Source organism: Polyodon spathula, chromosome 18, assembly GCF_017654505.1.
Source record: "Polyodon spathula isolate WHYD16114869_AA chromosome 18, ASM1765450v1, whole genome shotgun sequence".
Classification (NCBI taxonomy): Eukaryota; Metazoa; Chordata; class Actinopteri; order Acipenseriformes; family Polyodontidae; genus Polyodon; species Polyodon spathula.
The window spans coordinates 23,502,040-23,519,975 of record NC_054551.1 but is presented as its reverse complement, the minus strand read 5'-3'; the positions used below and the strand labels follow the sequence as shown (position 1 = coordinate 23,519,975).

The 17,936-nt window shown below is 37.0% G+C and overlaps 2 protein-coding genes across 2 annotated transcripts in view; one reads left to right on the top strand and one right to left on the bottom strand.

Annotated features, from left to right (window-relative positions):
* The window catches only part of LOC121330821 (parafibromin-like), an 82,654-nt gene that overhangs the window by 24,826 nt on the left and 39,892 nt on the right, over positions 1-17,936 (bottom strand). The gene's annotated exons all lie outside the window — the stretch shown is intronic.
* Positions 11,074-16,857, top strand: LOC121330822 (beta-1,3-galactosyltransferase 2-like). Its single transcript, XM_041277648.1, has 2 exons — positions 11,074-11,717; positions 14,954-16,857. The coding sequence occupies exon 2, from the start codon at positions 15,226-15,228 to the stop codon at positions 16,507-16,509; it is 1,284 nt and encodes a 427-aa protein (XP_041133582.1). The 5' UTR covers positions 11,074-11,717; positions 14,954-15,225; the 3' UTR covers positions 16,510-16,857.

The following is a 17,936-nucleotide window of genomic DNA, read 5'->3' as shown; positions in this document are numbered from 1 at the left end:
ATGGTTTAGATAGCTCTAGGTACATTTAGCCCCTATGAACGTAGTTGTATAATTCAATCAAATGTATTACTGTAACTGGGCATTGTATGAATATCTACAAAATACAAAATAAATAAAAATCCTAGAAGGGGACCTGATGGTGCATATTTCTACAAAAATGGATACTACTTTTAACATGTTTCTAATTTTATAGTTGGCAAGCATACAAAAAAAAAAAAGTTTACCCTGCTGTACTTTAATTGTAAATCAATAAAACATTTAGCAATACTTTAGGAATTTGTAGATAGATTTCTGTCCACTGGTAGGCTAGATAAGCACTGGCTATTAAAAGTGATACATAATTTAGATTTATAACAACTTTACACCTTCAATGAAAGGTTTAGTATGTTTGCTGAGAAGTTCACAGATTCCTCTTAAATACCTGCCAAAGCTTATCAAAAAGTGTAGTTAAGTTAATTCCTGAAGGATGACTCCGTAACAGCCCATAAAATAGATGATAAAACGGATCGATAGCATCTTGTGGGGAGAAAAAGTCCTTAATTTGCATATTTCCCTACAGCTGCTCTAACAACCAAAATTCCATAACAAAGCCTACGCCACAAATGTATTAAGAATAAGACCATTATGGTGACAACACATGCCGGTAAGCCCCAGTGAACAATACAATTGTATATGAAATGACTGTTCACTAGTTCACTGCCCTCAATATTGCCTTTTAATGTGCATGTCAGATTGCAGATGTAGGGTGAAAATGCATTGGCAATCAAATGAAAGAAAATGTGTTGGCAATGTTAAATAGGACTGCTAACAAGGTCTGCTCTCCAAACTGCTGTTGCAACAGGAAATCAGTCTTGCTGAAGCAGACCCTAAAGGAAGCACATTGATCAGGCAACAATGTTTTTTAAACTTTGTGATTTACCATAACAAACAAGTTAAGTCAGCTAGACTCCATGACAGCTGGGTAGAGATGCTTACTTGAGAAGCACCCAATACCTCCAGATCAGATGTGTAGTGTCTCTCCCAGCATGGTAAACTAACTTGATCAATTACTTTATCTCTGTTAATGCTAGTGGAACAGTATTGTATCTAAACAATACTGTTCAATGTAGAATGTCATTATTGGTATCTGGAACTAATAAATGGTAAACACTTAAGATTTTAAATATGGCTTGGCTTCATCCTTATTACATTATGATTATTAGTATATAGGTTGTTGATAATGGTAAAACCAATGTGGTAACGACAACAAAAGTAGTTGTGGTACAGAACAAAAGTAGTTGATACCGTGTAATAAAAACAAAAACCGTCAAAGTATGAGTATTGTGAAGTATTGTGTAGTATTTATACTTCTACAAAATACAGATAGTGCTTCACTGTTTTGTATTTAATTATACAACAAGTTGAAAACTGCAAAGTCCATGAGTACCACAGAGCACTCTGAGTCGAGTTCTTCATAGAGGCAGAATCGCCAGACACCTGCTTCTCCCACCCTAGTTAAAAGGTGAATGAAAGGTTGTAATGCGTATTGCTGCAATAAAAATGTATACATAAAAGTACTGGTGCGAAACGGAAACTTGCATGGAATTAGTTTTGTTTGTAAAATGGGACAATCAAAAATATAACTAGAAATGGAAACAAAGTTCCCTGGGGTACTCTGAGTAGCTCACCTGGTAAAAGGAGAGTCATACAGCACAGGTTCGCGTCCTGGCTGTGTGGAGACACCAGTCTTCAATGGGGATTATGAAGAGAGCTTCTCACTGGATCTGCCGCTCCCAAGGGTTCGGGAGGCAAAACCGGCAGGGACTGTTTCTCCTCATCGGGCTACAGAGAACCGTGCTGGCCAGGTGCCCAGTGAGCTCAAAAGCAGACAACTGCAGGGCTGGCCTTTGTCCTCCAGAGGTCAGTGACTTGCTGACATCCACTCTCGAGTTCCTTGTGTAAGAGAGGAAGCAGGCTCAGTGGAGGGATTCGAGGTCACCCTTTAAAACTTCAGTTCTCCTGAGCTGGGGGGGAATTTCTGTGGCGAGGAGGAAAAATGATCGCACTTTCCAAATTGGAGAAAGAAAAAAAAAAAACTGGGGTAAAATTGGACACACTAAATATTCATTCCATAACAGTGCGAACGCTGGCGTTACAAAAGTGTTCGAAAAAAATTTACAAGCACAGGCTGCATTGACTTGGAAAACTGCATACAAAAATCTCCTCCAGTGGACAGCCATAGCGAAGTGGAAGACAAGACAGCAACTCCCGTTAATTGTCCACATCCACACAGAGTTCTCAATAAAAACAGTAATAGTTTATTACATGATTTATGACATTTCAGAAATATTGCCGTTGCTTATTTTCTGTAATACAGTAGCCTACCTGTATGTAGCAGCGTGTGTGGCTAACCTGCTTTGACTAGAGTACATTTATCGGTGACAGTTACCAAGAGCTTATTAGGTGGGAGTTGGAAGGTCAGGGGAGTACTGTACCAGCGAATCAGGGGTGTGTATTGATTGTTAAGGGGCAGTTAAGTCCAAGAGTGTGACGTAGATGTTTTTCTGCACCAAAAATTACCTCATAATATCAGCTTGATTTCAGTAAAAACTACAATATATCCCACTCAATTATTTCTTATAACTTGCTTGTTTGTAATTTATCTGCAAGAGAAACAGAAACAAAATCTTCTCATAGATAGTAAGCACATTGTTTATATTAGTACTGGATTGAATACCAGAATTACAATTGAACTAAAAACAAAACAAAACCACCTAAGAACTTCAGAAGGACTGCAGTTATGTGCGTAGTTTATCTTTGCATTTTCTTTCAGAACTGTACTACCGTCAAATAAAATGTGCTTACTACGTGTGTTTACATTAGTTTGGAATTTATGTGCTAGATTTAGGGACCCATCTCTTCGGGGCGTTACACGTACACAGTCAGTATTGGGCATTTACTTGTTTACTGTGTTTTTTTTTTTTTTTTTTTTTTTTAGTATGTATAGGGAGAAAAAAAAAAAAAACCTTAAATGTTTCTTTATTGATAGCAGCGTTTACAAGAGGCGGTCTATTATAAAGTTGTGGCATCAATATGAGAGCTGCCAATTCGAGGGAGGCGCCAAATTGAAGGAATACGGTATATGTACGTGTGTGTGTGTGTGTATATATATATATATATATATATATATATATATATATATATATATATATATATATATATATATATATATACACACACACACATACACAAAGCGCCTATAGGAAGTATTCACCCCCCTTGGACATTTTCAGTTTGTTGTGTTACAAGCTGAAATCTTGATGCATTTAAATGGAATTTTTTTTCCCTTTGATTTACACAACCGACTCCACACTCTGAAGATCTTGGTAGAACCACCTCTGGCATCAATTACAGCTGTGAGTCTTTTGGGTTAAGTCTCTACCAGGTTTTCACTTCTGGATTGTGCAATATTCGCCCATTCTTCTTGGCAAAATTGTTCAAGCTCTGTCAAGTTCGATGGGGATCGTTGGTGGACAGCAATCTTCAAGTCTTGCCACAGATTCTCAATTGGATTCAAGTCCAGGCTTTGCCTGGGCCACTCTAGGACATCCACTTTGTTTTTAAGCCACTCCAGTGTCACTTTGGGTGTGTGCTTGAATCTCTGTTCTTTTGCAGACTGAAGCAGGTTTTCCTCAAGGATTTGCCTCTATTTAGCCATCCATTTTGCCCTCCACCCTGACAAGCTCCAAGGGATATTCAATGCCTCTGAAATGTTTTTATACCCCTCCCCCTGATTTGTGCCTTTCCACAACTTTATCCCAGAGCTTATTTAGGAGTGTCATAGCAAAGGAGGTGAATACTTATCTAATGAAGACTTTTCAGGTTTTTATTTTTAATGTTTTTTCATAGCTCCACCACTTTTTTCACATATTGAAAGTGTTGAGTAAGTTGTGCAACTCCAAAGGAAAAAAATCCAATTAAATGCATCTTAGGTCAAATGGTTTGTAAACCAAGCGTACCAGCTACAACTTCAAAAGTCACATGACTTCAATATGTCAGCCATATTGGGCAAGAGGTCAACTTCACAGTCAGCAACTCGGTTAACATAAAGGGTTAATATGAAACCATGAAGTCACATTTAATAAAATATGTCTGTCCTTGCATGCAAAATCCAATGCTGAAATTCCTAACTGGTAAGCTACAGTAGGCCATTTGGGAGCTTTTACTGTACGAAAGCCTTAAAAGGGCCAACAATTCATTAGAATTGAAAGAGCAAATTAGCTAAATACCATTATTGGCAAAATAAAGACAGGTGTGTAATTAACTTGTACTGAACTATGAAAACTCTTCACAGTAAAGCCAATACTGTTAAAGTATGCATCAAATCACCGACATGCAAGACAAAGTAGACGTGGCTGCCATCAGTAAAAAAAAGTGTCAATCTAATCTACTTTTGCCAACAAAACTATAACACCGTGTAGCAATTATTATTATTCTTTTTTTGGTTCCTGGGTAGTAAGTGTTATTTCCTAATTGCTTATGCCTCAAAAGTATAGAAAATGGCTATTATTCCCCACAAACTTTGCTTTTGTGACCAGGACAGTGATGTTTTGAAATTTACCTATTTTTCAGTGCCGAGTAAACTTGGAGTAACTTCTAGAACTTTCCAGTAATATAAATAGTAGTATAAATACAGGGGCCTTAAGCCCACCAGTTCAGTTTAGTTCCAGCTGCCTAAGTGGATACAAATCTGCATTTTTCTGAGATGGCATCAAGAGGCTGCAATGGTGGCATTCCTGATGGGTCTCCAAGGCGGTTTAATCAAGTTTCCCTGCTATCTTTGCCTTTGGGACAGCAGGGACACCAAGGCGCACTACCACAGGCGGGACTGGCCACAGCGGACCGAGTTCTCTGTGGGGAGGAACAACGTCAAGTGGGAGCCACTGGTAGACCCCCGGAAGGTGCTGATGCCACCACTGCACATCAAACTGGGCCTTATGAAACAATTTGTCAGAGCTCTAGATAAGGAGTCGGCAGCCTTCAAGTACCTTCAAGACTTCTTCCCTAAGCTGTCTGAGGCAAAGGTCAAAGCCGGTGTCTTCGTCGGACCACAGATAAAGAAGATCCTGGAATGCAATGAATTCCTCAAGAAGCTCACTAGTATGGGGAAAGCAGCTTGGAACAGCTTTGTCGCAGTGGTTCGGGGCTTCCTGGGCAATCACAAGGCCGAAAACTATGTGGAGCTGGTTGAGACTCTGGTGAAGAACTACGGCACAATGGGCTGTAGGATGCTCATCTTGATAAATTCAAGGAGAACATGGGAGCGTACTCGGAGGAGCAAGGCGAGCGCTTCCACCAGGATATACTGGACTTTAAACGCCGCTACCAAGGACAGTATAACGAGAACATGATGGGAGACTACATTTGGGGGCTGAGTCATGAAAGTGATTTACAGTATAATCGTAAATCTCGAAAAACTACTCACTTCTAAATCTTTTGAAGTCATTTTTGTATTACTTTAGTATAAATACATGTTAATTTGGATTCATATGTTGTTTTTTTCTGACTATGTGAACGGACACAAATTCTCCCGTTTTCTCATTGGAAATAGTGATATTTCAAAATATCACTGTTCTGGTTACAAAAGTAAAGTTTGTGGGGAATAATAGCCATTTGCTATACTTTTGAGGCATAAGCAATCAGGAAATAACACTTACTACCCAGGAACAAAAATTGTGTTACATAGTGTAATTATTCAAAGCTGAGCAGTTTCCTGAAAACTTTGTACTTTGTGTGAATGCTTGATTTAATAATGAAACTTTTAGTGTTTTAACTTTCATGTTTGATAATTTCAGCAATTTAACAATTAAAAAAAAAAAAACAGAATATCAAAAATACTCACTAATACAATTGCACCACCTAGTGAAACTGATATCTGTTCAGTTTTAATTCTTGCAGAATGTATCAAATGTTGCTGAGTGGGAAATGTGTTCTTGCCTTTTTCAAAAACAAACAAATACTGTGCATTACATGTGTGGAAACCAAAGTAAGAAGAATAATAAAATAATTAAATGTAACCCTGAACATCTAGCAATTGCAGAATCTGATCTGAATTACTTTGTCCGGAAAAGATTCAAACGTATTTAAGCATACATGAGTGGTACAAACCTACTGGTTACTTAATAACTACAAAAATACTAACCCCAAAATTGCAGATTTTGACTTGTAATAAAATGATGAATATGATGATATGAGGGGACATATCTGTAGTTGAAAATACAGATATTTAAAAAAGGCTTCAGTGACTATGTAGGATTATATTAGTTTAAACCACAGGGGGGGCCAAACATACAATACATTTACTGTACAGTATAGCATTTGTTGTTTGCCTATATTTCTGCAGTAACATATTTTAATGTTATGGAAACAAATGGCTAAATTCATCAGCAGACAAGATACTTTTGGCCCAGCTTGTCAGTTGGACGTAGCTAGATGTTGACAGACAAATTCTACTCCCCAGAGGAGCTTTTCATATCATTGTCACCCTTCCACTCCAGAATTCTTTGCCAAGGGGGCATCGCAGACAAAGTATACAGTACTCTGTTGATGTTAGTTGATCTAATTGTTACTGAAACGCTGCTCAACGAAGGACAGAAAGAAAGCTGATACTTAGGTCGGACAAAACATTGTAGCAGCTGTCAGTTTGAGAGAGGACAAATTAAAATGGAGACATCTGTTACCTGAGGATGAGATGCACAGAGAAAGCAGATAGCAGATATATATATATATATATATATATATATATATATATATATATATATATATATATATATATATATAATAGATATATATATATATATATGAAAAAGCATTAGAATTTATTCTAATATAGCAGGTATAGCGATGGACAAATCATGGTAAACAGGAATTGTTTATTCAAGTTATGCTCATTTCATAATTAAACTAAATGTGTTTTGGAATTTTAAATCTGCTGCCCGGTTCACATAATCAGAGGTTATCAGAGGAACTCTGTTCAATCTGCACTTCACTATCCTGCCATTAAATCATTCACTCACTGCTTGTAATGTTCAAACTCCAAATAATCCAAACTTACAATAATCAAGGCAACTCATTTGACTTCACCAACTCTCAACCAAGTTTGTAATGTACAGTGAACAATGAAAGACCACTGGATAAACCACACTCTTTAAAGCCCACTTTCCACTTTATACAGGTAGGAGGTATGAAATGTAAAAACATGCTTTACTTAGACATTAGTCTCTGTGTACATGCTTGCATCTGTGGCTAACCCAGTTTACCCTGTGGGTCTATAAAAGGCTCAAGAACAAATTTGTACCAAAATGTCCTAATTCATTTTGCGTTTCCAAATGCAGCTCACATAATTAATCTCTTGGGAAACATATCATTCTCAGGTATGCGGAAAGTAACCCAAATATTTTATCTTCCAGGAAGACTGCTTGGTGAAATTTATATTATTGGCATTATACATCAATCATTCTCTCATTTTGTTATTATGACAGACAAAATACATTTTCAAGCTGCATTCTTCAATGCCAGATGTACGGTTTCATATACATTGTAATAATTGTATGTGCCCCTTTAAATGGTAAAGAAGTGAGAAATCATTTAAACTCTGTCTCTGAGCAGTCTGTGATGTTCCTGGGTTTAATGAAAGGCTTTTCAAATCTACTGCCAAATGTAGCCCAAACCTGTGAACCATGCAACTCTGCACGTAGACATTCCACACCGATGCCGATTCAACAAGACCAACATGAGACGGTATAACCTTGGGTCCCGTCGTCATTTCCATGTTACTACTTCAATGGCCGTTTCCTCATTTCTACTGTAAAAATATAAGCCTATCTGGTGAAATTAGACAAGTAACTTTTTCTGCTTAAATGACACTACAGAATCATAGAACTCCACCTCCTATCGCAGGGGGGATTGGCTTTGCTATTGGCAAGAATGACAAGGTATCCCCTCTTTTGGATGGAGCCCCACATCCAGTGGGAAGTAACCTGTCCAGTATATAAAGATTTAACCCTTTGCGGTACAATGTCGGACCAGGTCCGACATTAAAATGTTCCCTTTCTAGTCTAATGTTGGATCCTGTCTGACACCATCGAAAAGACGTAAAGCACAGGTCTCTAGTCTAAACCATTCAATGGCTGAATGAAACCAAACCCCCCCCCCCCCCCAAACCTCAAAAAACAAAAAGGGGCGTGTGAGCAACAGCCCTAGCAGCTGCGCCATACAGAGATAAGCAAACATAAACAAAGGAGGTAGCTGCTTCCACATCCAGCGCTCAAAGAATATCATAGACATTTGCAGAGCTTTTTGAGATGTTATCGTAATAAAATAATGACTTGGATTGCATTATTGAGGAGTTTGGTGATAAAACAAGTGATCAGGAGAGGATTTATCAGTATGCATGTCTATAAAGAAGAGTGTGAAAAATACAGCTAACATGTGGTGGGGCTTGGCTGGCTTTGCAATGCCTTTTAAACCGGTTTTACTTGGGGGGGGGGGGGGGGGGGGGGGGGGGGGGGGCGTGTGTAAAATAAACAGCACATGTGAAAATAAACTGGACCCGACTTGCCTGACAAGTGCTGAATAAATGGACCGCAAAGGGTTAAAGTACTGGTTTTACTTAGCTGGCGGGGAGTACCTAACAGCATTACCTCAGTTTTGTCACAGTTAAGGTGTAAAAAATTTTGCGACATCCAATTTTTTATATCAGAGATACAGGCAGTTAAGGCAGTGACAGCAACATTGATAGCAGGTTTAGAATTAATATAGATTAGAGCATCGTCTGCGTAAAAATAATAGTGTATGCCATGAGACCTTAAAATGTGGCCGAGGGGAAACTCACAAATACTAAATAATAGGGGTCCGTGGATAGAGCCTTGCGGGACACCAGAAATTACTGGCCCAACCTCAGAACTAAACACACCCTGGGAGATAAATTGTTGACGTCCTGTTAGATATGATCTAAACCAGTTAGGGGCAGTGCCAGAGAGACCAAATAAACTCTCTAATCCAGTGGTGCACAACTTGGTCCTGGAGGGCCGGTATCCCTGCAAGTTTTTTATTCCAAGTGCACCCTAAAGTACTTTATTGGACCTTACTAGAAGCTTAATCGGTCCAATTAACTAATTTAGGGTATGGTTAGAACAAAAACTAGGAGGGACACCGGCCCTCCATGACCCGAATTCCGCACCACTGCTCTAATCGATCAAGTAGGATCTTGTGATTAGGTGGTCGTTATGTTGTTTTGTAACTTATTTCCTTAAAATGCACGTCTTTTTTTTTTTTCTTAAACCAGTCTAACTACATTAAAAGTCCCATGCAGGTTTTTTTCTTCTATTTCATTTAGCTGTTCCTCATCTACTGTTATGTGTCTAGCCTTGATGGTGCACTTATTTATTCAGTGTGAAGTGGCTCATTAGTATGGAAGCCGTGCTATACACTATATATAGGCACGGTCATGTCATGCTGTTTAACCAATCAGAAGTTGTTATTTTTCCAAGCTGTGTTATATATGTATAGATAGATATGTATGTACAGATAGAGTATATAAAATGCTTGAGAAAAGGTATGAACTTATATTTAAGATAATACAGGAATAACTAGATTTGTCAGGAAAAGAAAGCTATACGACAAATAATTGAAGCAAATACAATTTAAAAGTCATTAGCACAAAAAAAACAAACCTTTGTACTTATTACAAAGACTATTGAACTCAAACAAAACAAATGTTAGAGGGATTACTGTACATCACCATGTTACTTTGTTTAAAAACAAGGTTTTGTGCCACTTTCCTTTGTTACACACTGACACATGGTTAGAAATTGCATAAATCCCACCACGTTGTTACTAACTTGCCAAAGGGAAATGCATGAAAGGTGTTATTGTGAATACCGACTGGATGTTGAGATCGCACAAATTGACTTTTGATCCTGCAGAAAAACACATTAAATACCTTAACGCTTTATTGGCAACATACACTCAAACAACTAGAAAACTACCCTAACATAAGTTCAGCAGTTTGAGAAAAAGTCGCTGTATGTTTTCGATATATGATGAATGTAAATACATTTAATGAATATTATGATATACATTTCATTTGGTTGAAAACAAAAGTACAAGGAGCTACTACAATAATTACTGTACTGTCAGTCCTTCATAGACCTCGAGGAGCAATTGGGTACCGAGGGTTCAGTTTTAAAAATACTCCCAATTTGTTGCTTTTTCTCCGACTTACATGTTTAATGTCTCTGCGTGCCTTTGTGACCTCTTAAAGCTATTTGTGCAGACAAGCTGAAAACACAGCAGCAAAATATATTCCAAGAAGTAAAATCAATATAAATTTTGTTCAGCAACACATATGAAAAAAAAAAAAACCTTTTAAAAAAGTGCAATACATAGGAAAGTGTAAGGCCGACAAAATGAAAATAATTAATATTAGGCAAGATTTACAGGAAATACTCTTGTTGATATATTTTGCAGTTAAATTAGGTAAAAAGGGTGTTTAATTAAATATAATTTCTTATACAAAAAATACAAACAACACAGATGTACTATATGGAAAACAAACACACACACATTAGGATGTGTACTTGACAGAGACATATTAAAATGTTTGCTGGCAGAAAATGTCCCATCAGTAAAAAATGTTATGCCAAGCTAGTGGATACACTTCTATACAGAAATGTTTGAAAAAGGCAGATCTATTGACAGATTACTGAACAAAACAAGTAAAACATTACAATGTGCTGCTAAAACCATCCAAAAAACAAAATTAGTATGAGGAATAATATGCACTGAAAATCACATTCGAAATATTTATGCACTTCATAAAGTATGAGGAATATATGCACGCACTTCGATAAATACGTTGAAGTCACTTCATAAACTCCCCGCCCCCCACCCCCAAAAAAGAAAGAAAATGTAATAGTTCTAAAAAAAAAAAAAAAAAAAAAAAAAAAAAAAAAAAAAAAAAAGCACACTGCAGAACTAGCAGAAATGAATATGAATGAGTCACGTGGGAATCCCTGCAAAATAAGCAGTGATGTTAATATCCTCTCGGTCACAGTCTGTCAAAGCCCACATTTAAATAGCTGCCTCCCCTGTGCAGATGAGGCAGTGTGCATTGCATTCTGTAGACCCTGCATCAGAAAGCTAGTTCTAAAACAAACCGTTTGGTTTTTTTGTTCCCCCTCATTCCTGAAGGACCCTGCCTAGCAACATGACGGTGGATGTAAGCTCTGGCTCTTCAATGCAATACTGCTGGACTGGTGCATTCTCTCACCGCTTGCCTGAGATTGCAGTTGAATATTAAAGCAGAGGAGGAGGAATGGATACTACTGAAGAGAGACAGCAAATCTCTGTTGTTATTTGACAGAAGAGAAGGGAGAGAATTGTTTTCTCAATGCAGCTCCTGTGTATCGAGATTAAAATCATCTTGTATTCATTTTCTTTTAAAATAATAACGATACAAATAAATAAATAAATAGAAAATCGTGGGCTATTGAAGCAGAATGAAATGATGACTACAACAGACGGACAGACTGGATGACAAGTGTAGAAAGGAACACAGCGATGTGTGCATGATTGGAGAATAGCAACCTTGAAAGTACTTATTTGCTGGTTTGCAGAAACTGCGTGCAAATGGCAAAAAAATGTTCTTCTACATTAGGAGCCTTCTACAGGAAGAGGTATGTTTGAATCATGTTTTGTTTCTTATCTTTGTGGTCACAAGAGACTCATTGTCTATCTACATTCCTGAGGAGTGCAACATCTGATTTTTATACAGCGAGGCAAAGAAAGTCAATGGATTTTATTCATCCCTTGAATTAAATAAAACAGATAAAAAGCCAATGCACTTAAAATTAAGAATACTAAAATAATAAAAATAATAATAATAATAATAATAATAATAATAATAATAATAAAACATAATAATAATAATAACAATAATAAAACAACAACAACAACATTAATAATAAATCAAAATTGTACATTGCTTTCTGCAAAGCAATCAATAACTGACAAGCATGACGTGCAGAAATGTACCTAAAGTTTTACTGTATTCACTGTGGAACATGACTGACCCAGTAATTTAACAGAGGACTCAAAACATGGAAAAGTGATGCAATAGAAAATGTGCTTCCACACACAGTTACAAGTTATACAGTCTCAAATGTTAAACCTCATCAGTACTAAAAGTTACTTCCATTCTGACACATGCTATGAGCACTGAACCATCACGTTACATTAGTTTCATATGCAGCTGTGTCACCCCAACCCCAATTTCTCCTCGTCTCCAATACACATGCATACTAAATTAACTGGCAAAGGTAAACGTAGGCAGGCTATGATTAACCCTTTGCGGTCTTATGTTGGACCAGGTCCAAAATGACAATTTTTCCTTTCCCGTCCAGCATCAAACAGGCATCATTCAGAGGTCTCTACTAGTTTTTTCTACGGATAAAGCAAATTTGAGCAATATGCATAGTCCCCTTCACCACAGACATAATATGGATTCCGCATCCAGCGCTCAAAGAAAATCATGGACATTTGCCAAACATTAAGATGTTATAGTAATAAAATAATGACTTGGATAGCATTATTGAGGAGTTTGGTGATAAATCGAGTGAGATGATTGATCAGTACGTACTACTATGAAGAGAGATGTGGCAGGGCTGGAGATGCAGTACTGAGTGTCCTTTTGATATGCAGTGCCTTTTAAAACTTGTTTTACTGTGAATAAAATTACTTTTAAAACAGCAAGTGTAAATAAACAACTCGTGTAAAAATAAACTGAGTTGACGCGCCTGACAGGTACTGAAAAAATGGACCGCACATCTTGGCACCAACACCATAGAATTCCCCCGATACATTGCCCAGATTACCATTGTTATGTATTATAGATACACTGTATTAATATGTTTATTAAACAGAATAATATGTTTATTATATTATATATATCTATATATATATATATATATATATATATATATATATATATATATATATATATATATATATTTTAATATAATATTGGACTACATTCATAACAATGGTACTGTATAAAAAGAAAAGAATGCTAAAATAAAACAAACAGGCCTACATGATTTAATGATGGTTTAAAGAGAGAAACCTTTAAGCAGTCACATCTTATTTTAAAACTCCAGTACATCAACCAATTGCACACTTGACCCAAGGCAATCCCTTCATTCAATGAGACTAAACTGTGCAATCTATCCATATTCAACACAATAATCCCTTAATCAGCTCAATAAACAATGTTTCCCTTGCACTTGATAAGGCAGTCTTGTTATCCACCCAACTCTGTGCATTTGAAGTTATCAAACAAGAACAGTGCAAGTCAAACTATACTGACATGAGTCTGCAAAAACTTCTGCAGGCTCAATGCCAGTCATATATGACCTTTTCCACAGAACCAAATTATATACAAATAAATTGTTTATCAAGATGCCAAGCCTAAATATGTACTGTAATGTCCAAGCTCTTGAAAAACTAATTCAATCATATGAATACGACAGCTACTCAAAATTCTCTTCAGGTGTTTGGATATTGGTTTCCCCACTGATAACCATCAAAGTAAAAACATATATTGCATCTTTACACTGATAACAGCTCTTTAAAAAGGAAATCAAATATGTGAAATAAGTAAAGACAAAAAGAAAATGGCTGTGTTAAAAAAAAAATTTGACCTATAATTCACTACCATGGCAACAACAACTCATTTTGCTTGCACTGGTCCTTCTGATACATTTTTAATACAAGTTTGAAACCTCTCATTTATCCAAATATGTAAACTTAGCACATGACATGTCAAGTATTTAGAGCCGAGCACAAAACCTTGTAACAGAATACAATTGTTTTTATGCTTTATAAAAAACCAATATATATATATATATATATATATATATATATATATATATATATATATATATATATATATATATATATATAGTATAGTACAGCGAGGTAAACTGAAAATCACAAATAAACTTGTTCCATGCACGATGTGATCAGCCAGCTCGAATCCTTGCTAACCAAAGACACAGCTCTTGTTTCCTTAGCTGGCCTACAATACAGTGCAGCGATTGTTGAGAACAATTGCTGTGAAAGCTAGAAGGGGGCCGATCCCTCAGGCCAATCAGATGACTACCGAGGGGGCAAGGTCTTAAGCCATTTCACACAGAAGATTAAATAAATATAAAATGTATACTGCTCTTGGAAACATAACTTGACTTAAAATACTACTAGTCACTCAATTCTATAAATTCCACTGTCTTGGACTGGAACCATAAAGTCTACACTGCACTACTTGACCAACAGTAGAAAAGTTGATTAAACCAATCACTTTAAACCCTGCTGTCAAAACAAGCTGCAGATCATTGCAATGATGCACGATGTTAGAGCGAAGGCTACACCTTTCTCCTTCTCCAAGTTCTATTTATAAACCAATAGCACAGCATGAAGCATTACCCTTTTCCCAACACTGCTCTGATAAGGTTGAAGGTGAATGATCGTGACGAGTTTTTCATTTGCTGCTGTCTGTAGATTCTGCAGTGAAGTTTGCTGGGCTCTGCAAATTCATTTTGACAGATGCATCTTCTCACTGGCTTTCCAGAGACAGCAGGAGTCTGAATGAAGCAAGTACTAAGCACAGCAGGACCAAAGAAAATGTGCTCTGTGTTACACTTTTTATAACTACAGATATAGGTCTCCTATAGATGCACCCTTTTCTCCTTACAAACCACAAAGCCAATTTTAGCAAAAACATCATGTTGTCACATTATTATATATATATGTATATATATATATATATATATATATATATATATATATATATATATATATTATATATATATAATAATAAAAATTTATTTTTTATAACTTAAATTTCTTCTTTTTTCAGGTATCCGGAAACATAAATCAACACACCCGATAGCATGCACGTGGCGTTCCAAGGGAAGCTTGTTTAAACAGCTGTACTGTAGTTCTTTATATTTGACCTGTACTAAAAAGCTGCCAAGGTATCCACAAAAAAAGAAAAATAATTACTAGACCAGCGAAATGGAAACACCCCCCTGATTCTTTTGAGAACTGGAGCAACGTTTACAAAAGTGGTGAAACTTTTTTAAATGTGAAAACCCAAACAAAACTTCAGGAGAATTTGATATCTGCATCATGCAGTGGAGAAGGCGCCACTGCTGCCGATTAAAGATGACCTGGAATGCCAAGCGGTCACTTTTTCGAACACACATCATTGGCCTACTTTCTCTAGTTTTCCTATTTGCCATTTTCCTGTTATTTAACCACCAGGACTGGCTGCCTGGCAGGGCTGGGTTGAGAGAGAACCCTGTAGCCTACACTGTGCGGGGTTTCCGTTCAACCAAAAACGAAACCAATCAGAGTTCACTGAGGAGCATTTGGAAGGAAGCTCTTCCTGCAGTACACAAGACACAGGCTGCTCTCAACTCCAGCCATCTCGAGTTGTCCTTGCAAGAGGTGACTGGATTGGAGAACACCTTGAGTGCCAACAACAGCTTGTACAACGAGAAAGGGACAGGAGGCAACGGAAGCCCTCAGCCCTACCGATACATCATCAATCAGCCAGACAAATGCCAGGGCAACAGTCCCTTCTTGATACTTTTGATATCAGCTGAACCGAAACAAGTAGAAGCCAGGAATGCCATTAGGCAGACCTGGGGAAATGTCAGCTTAACTCCAGGAATACGAACTGTACGACTTTTTCTGCTAGGAATAGCACAAGACCAAAATAGCTACCTTCAGCACTCCATATTAGAGGAGAGTAGGCGCCACAAAGACATAATTCAACAGGAGTATTTGGACACTTACTACAACCTTACCATCAAAACATTAATGGGAATGAACTGGGTGGCCACATACTGCCCATATGCTCGCTACGTTATGAAGACAGACAGTGATATGTTTGTGAACACAGAATACTTGGTTCAGAAACTCTTGAGGCCAGATCTTCCCGCCAGACGCAACTACTTTACTGGTTATTTGATGAGGGGATATGCCCCGAATCGTAATAAGGATAGCAAATGGCACATGCCGCCTGAACTCTATCCCAGTGAGCGTTACCCAGTCTTCTGCTCTGGGACAGGATATGTATTCTCAGGGGACCTGGCAGAGAAGATATATAAAGTTTCTTTAAGCATCCGACGCTTGCATTTGGAGGACGTGTATGTGGGGATCTGCCTAGCCAAACTGCGCATTGACCCAGTGCCCCCACCCAATGAGTTTATCTTCAATCACTGGCGGGTCTCCTATTCAAGCTGTAAATACAGTCACCTTATTACCTCCCATCAGTTCCAGCCCAGTGATCTTATCAAATACTGGAACCACCTACAATATAATAAGCACAATGCTTGCATCAACGCAGCCAAGGAAAAAGGAGGCCGGTATCGACACAGGAAACTGCACTGGAAAAGGAGTCACTGATGAACTGGGATGAAAAATGTAAATAGGATGAAAAAAGCAGCATGTACAGTGGGCAATTATGAATGAGCAACTGCTCAGTGATTTTGGCACCATCGTCAATCATTAACTGAAATTATTTTTTTAAGCTTCAAAGAAATGTCATGTACTGCAAGTAAAACAATGTTGGGTAGCATATAAAAGTGGCAGTATAATGGAAAGTCTATTAGTGTGTTCCTATTCCACTATGTGCAATACTGAGCATGCACAAACCAGTGGTAAAGTTGATGCTTTAGATGCCAATAAAAAAAAAAAAAGTAAAACAAAACAAAAAAAATGCTGACATTTTTTTCAAAAGCTTGCTAGTGCACTATGCAAAGTTTTTTTTTTTTTTGCACTGTTTCTATGTAATTTTAAAAAAAAAAAAAGCATACCTAACAAAGAGGAACACTATACAAAAAGGAACATTACCTAAGCTTTAAAAAAAAATAAACCTGAATTCTGTTACAAATGTTTAGGGTAGAAAAGGCATTCTTTGAATAATATCCTTGTCACAATCAATGACTACTACTTTGTGAATACTGAATACTACCTGGGGGGGGTTATTGACATTTATAAACAGGATTAGGTGCTTTAGCCAACCTGGTGGTAAGATAATAAGAATTTTCAGTATATCTATACACAACTACAGCTATGGTCAAACATGTTGCATGACCCTACAGAATTAATTAATTTTGCTTCATAAAGACAAAGGAAACTTGCTGAATAATGTTGCGTGTTGAATTACACACCGCTTCACAGTTTTCCAAATACTTAACAAAAAACTGACAAACAAATTATCAAATACTGTACTACTACTATGGCTTCTGGAAAACACTTGCAATATAATTGTTTAGTTTATTTGATTACATGATGTTAAATAAAATATCTAAAATTATGTTTATAGTTGTATGTCCCAATCCTAAAATTCTAGGTGATGCAAACTTTTAGTCATAGCTCTACATTAAAATATTGTTGTGTTTTTCAACTTTCTGGGTCACTCAATAAATTAGGACACTTACAAAAGGGCAAATCAATGCATTAGTCCATGTTACTACTGACTTAACAACAAATACCATACGAGTACAGCATCAGAGTATAATTAAATGCCAACTACAACACTGTTCTAGCTCATAACTCCATTTAGCAAAATGTTTCAGTGTTTTATACGAAAAAAGGGTTGATCTAAAACAGATCCAACTACAAATCTATACTGAGAATAAAAAAACCGCCACACACACACATATTGTATCTACTGAAAGATTAATTCATGATTTTTGGATTTGGGAAGGGCTATTTAAAATGAAATACTGCACACTCCAATTTAAAAAGGAAGACTATGTTGCATTACATTACAGCCCACAGTTTATTAATTGTGCTACTTAATACTTAATAGAACAAATTCCCTTTTA

What these genes read in the sequence shown, in the direction of transcription:
- LOC121330822 (XM_041277648.1), top strand. Translation starts at nt 15,226, where the DNA reads ATGCAGTGGAGAAGGCGCCACTGCTGCCGATTAAAGATGACCTGGAAT.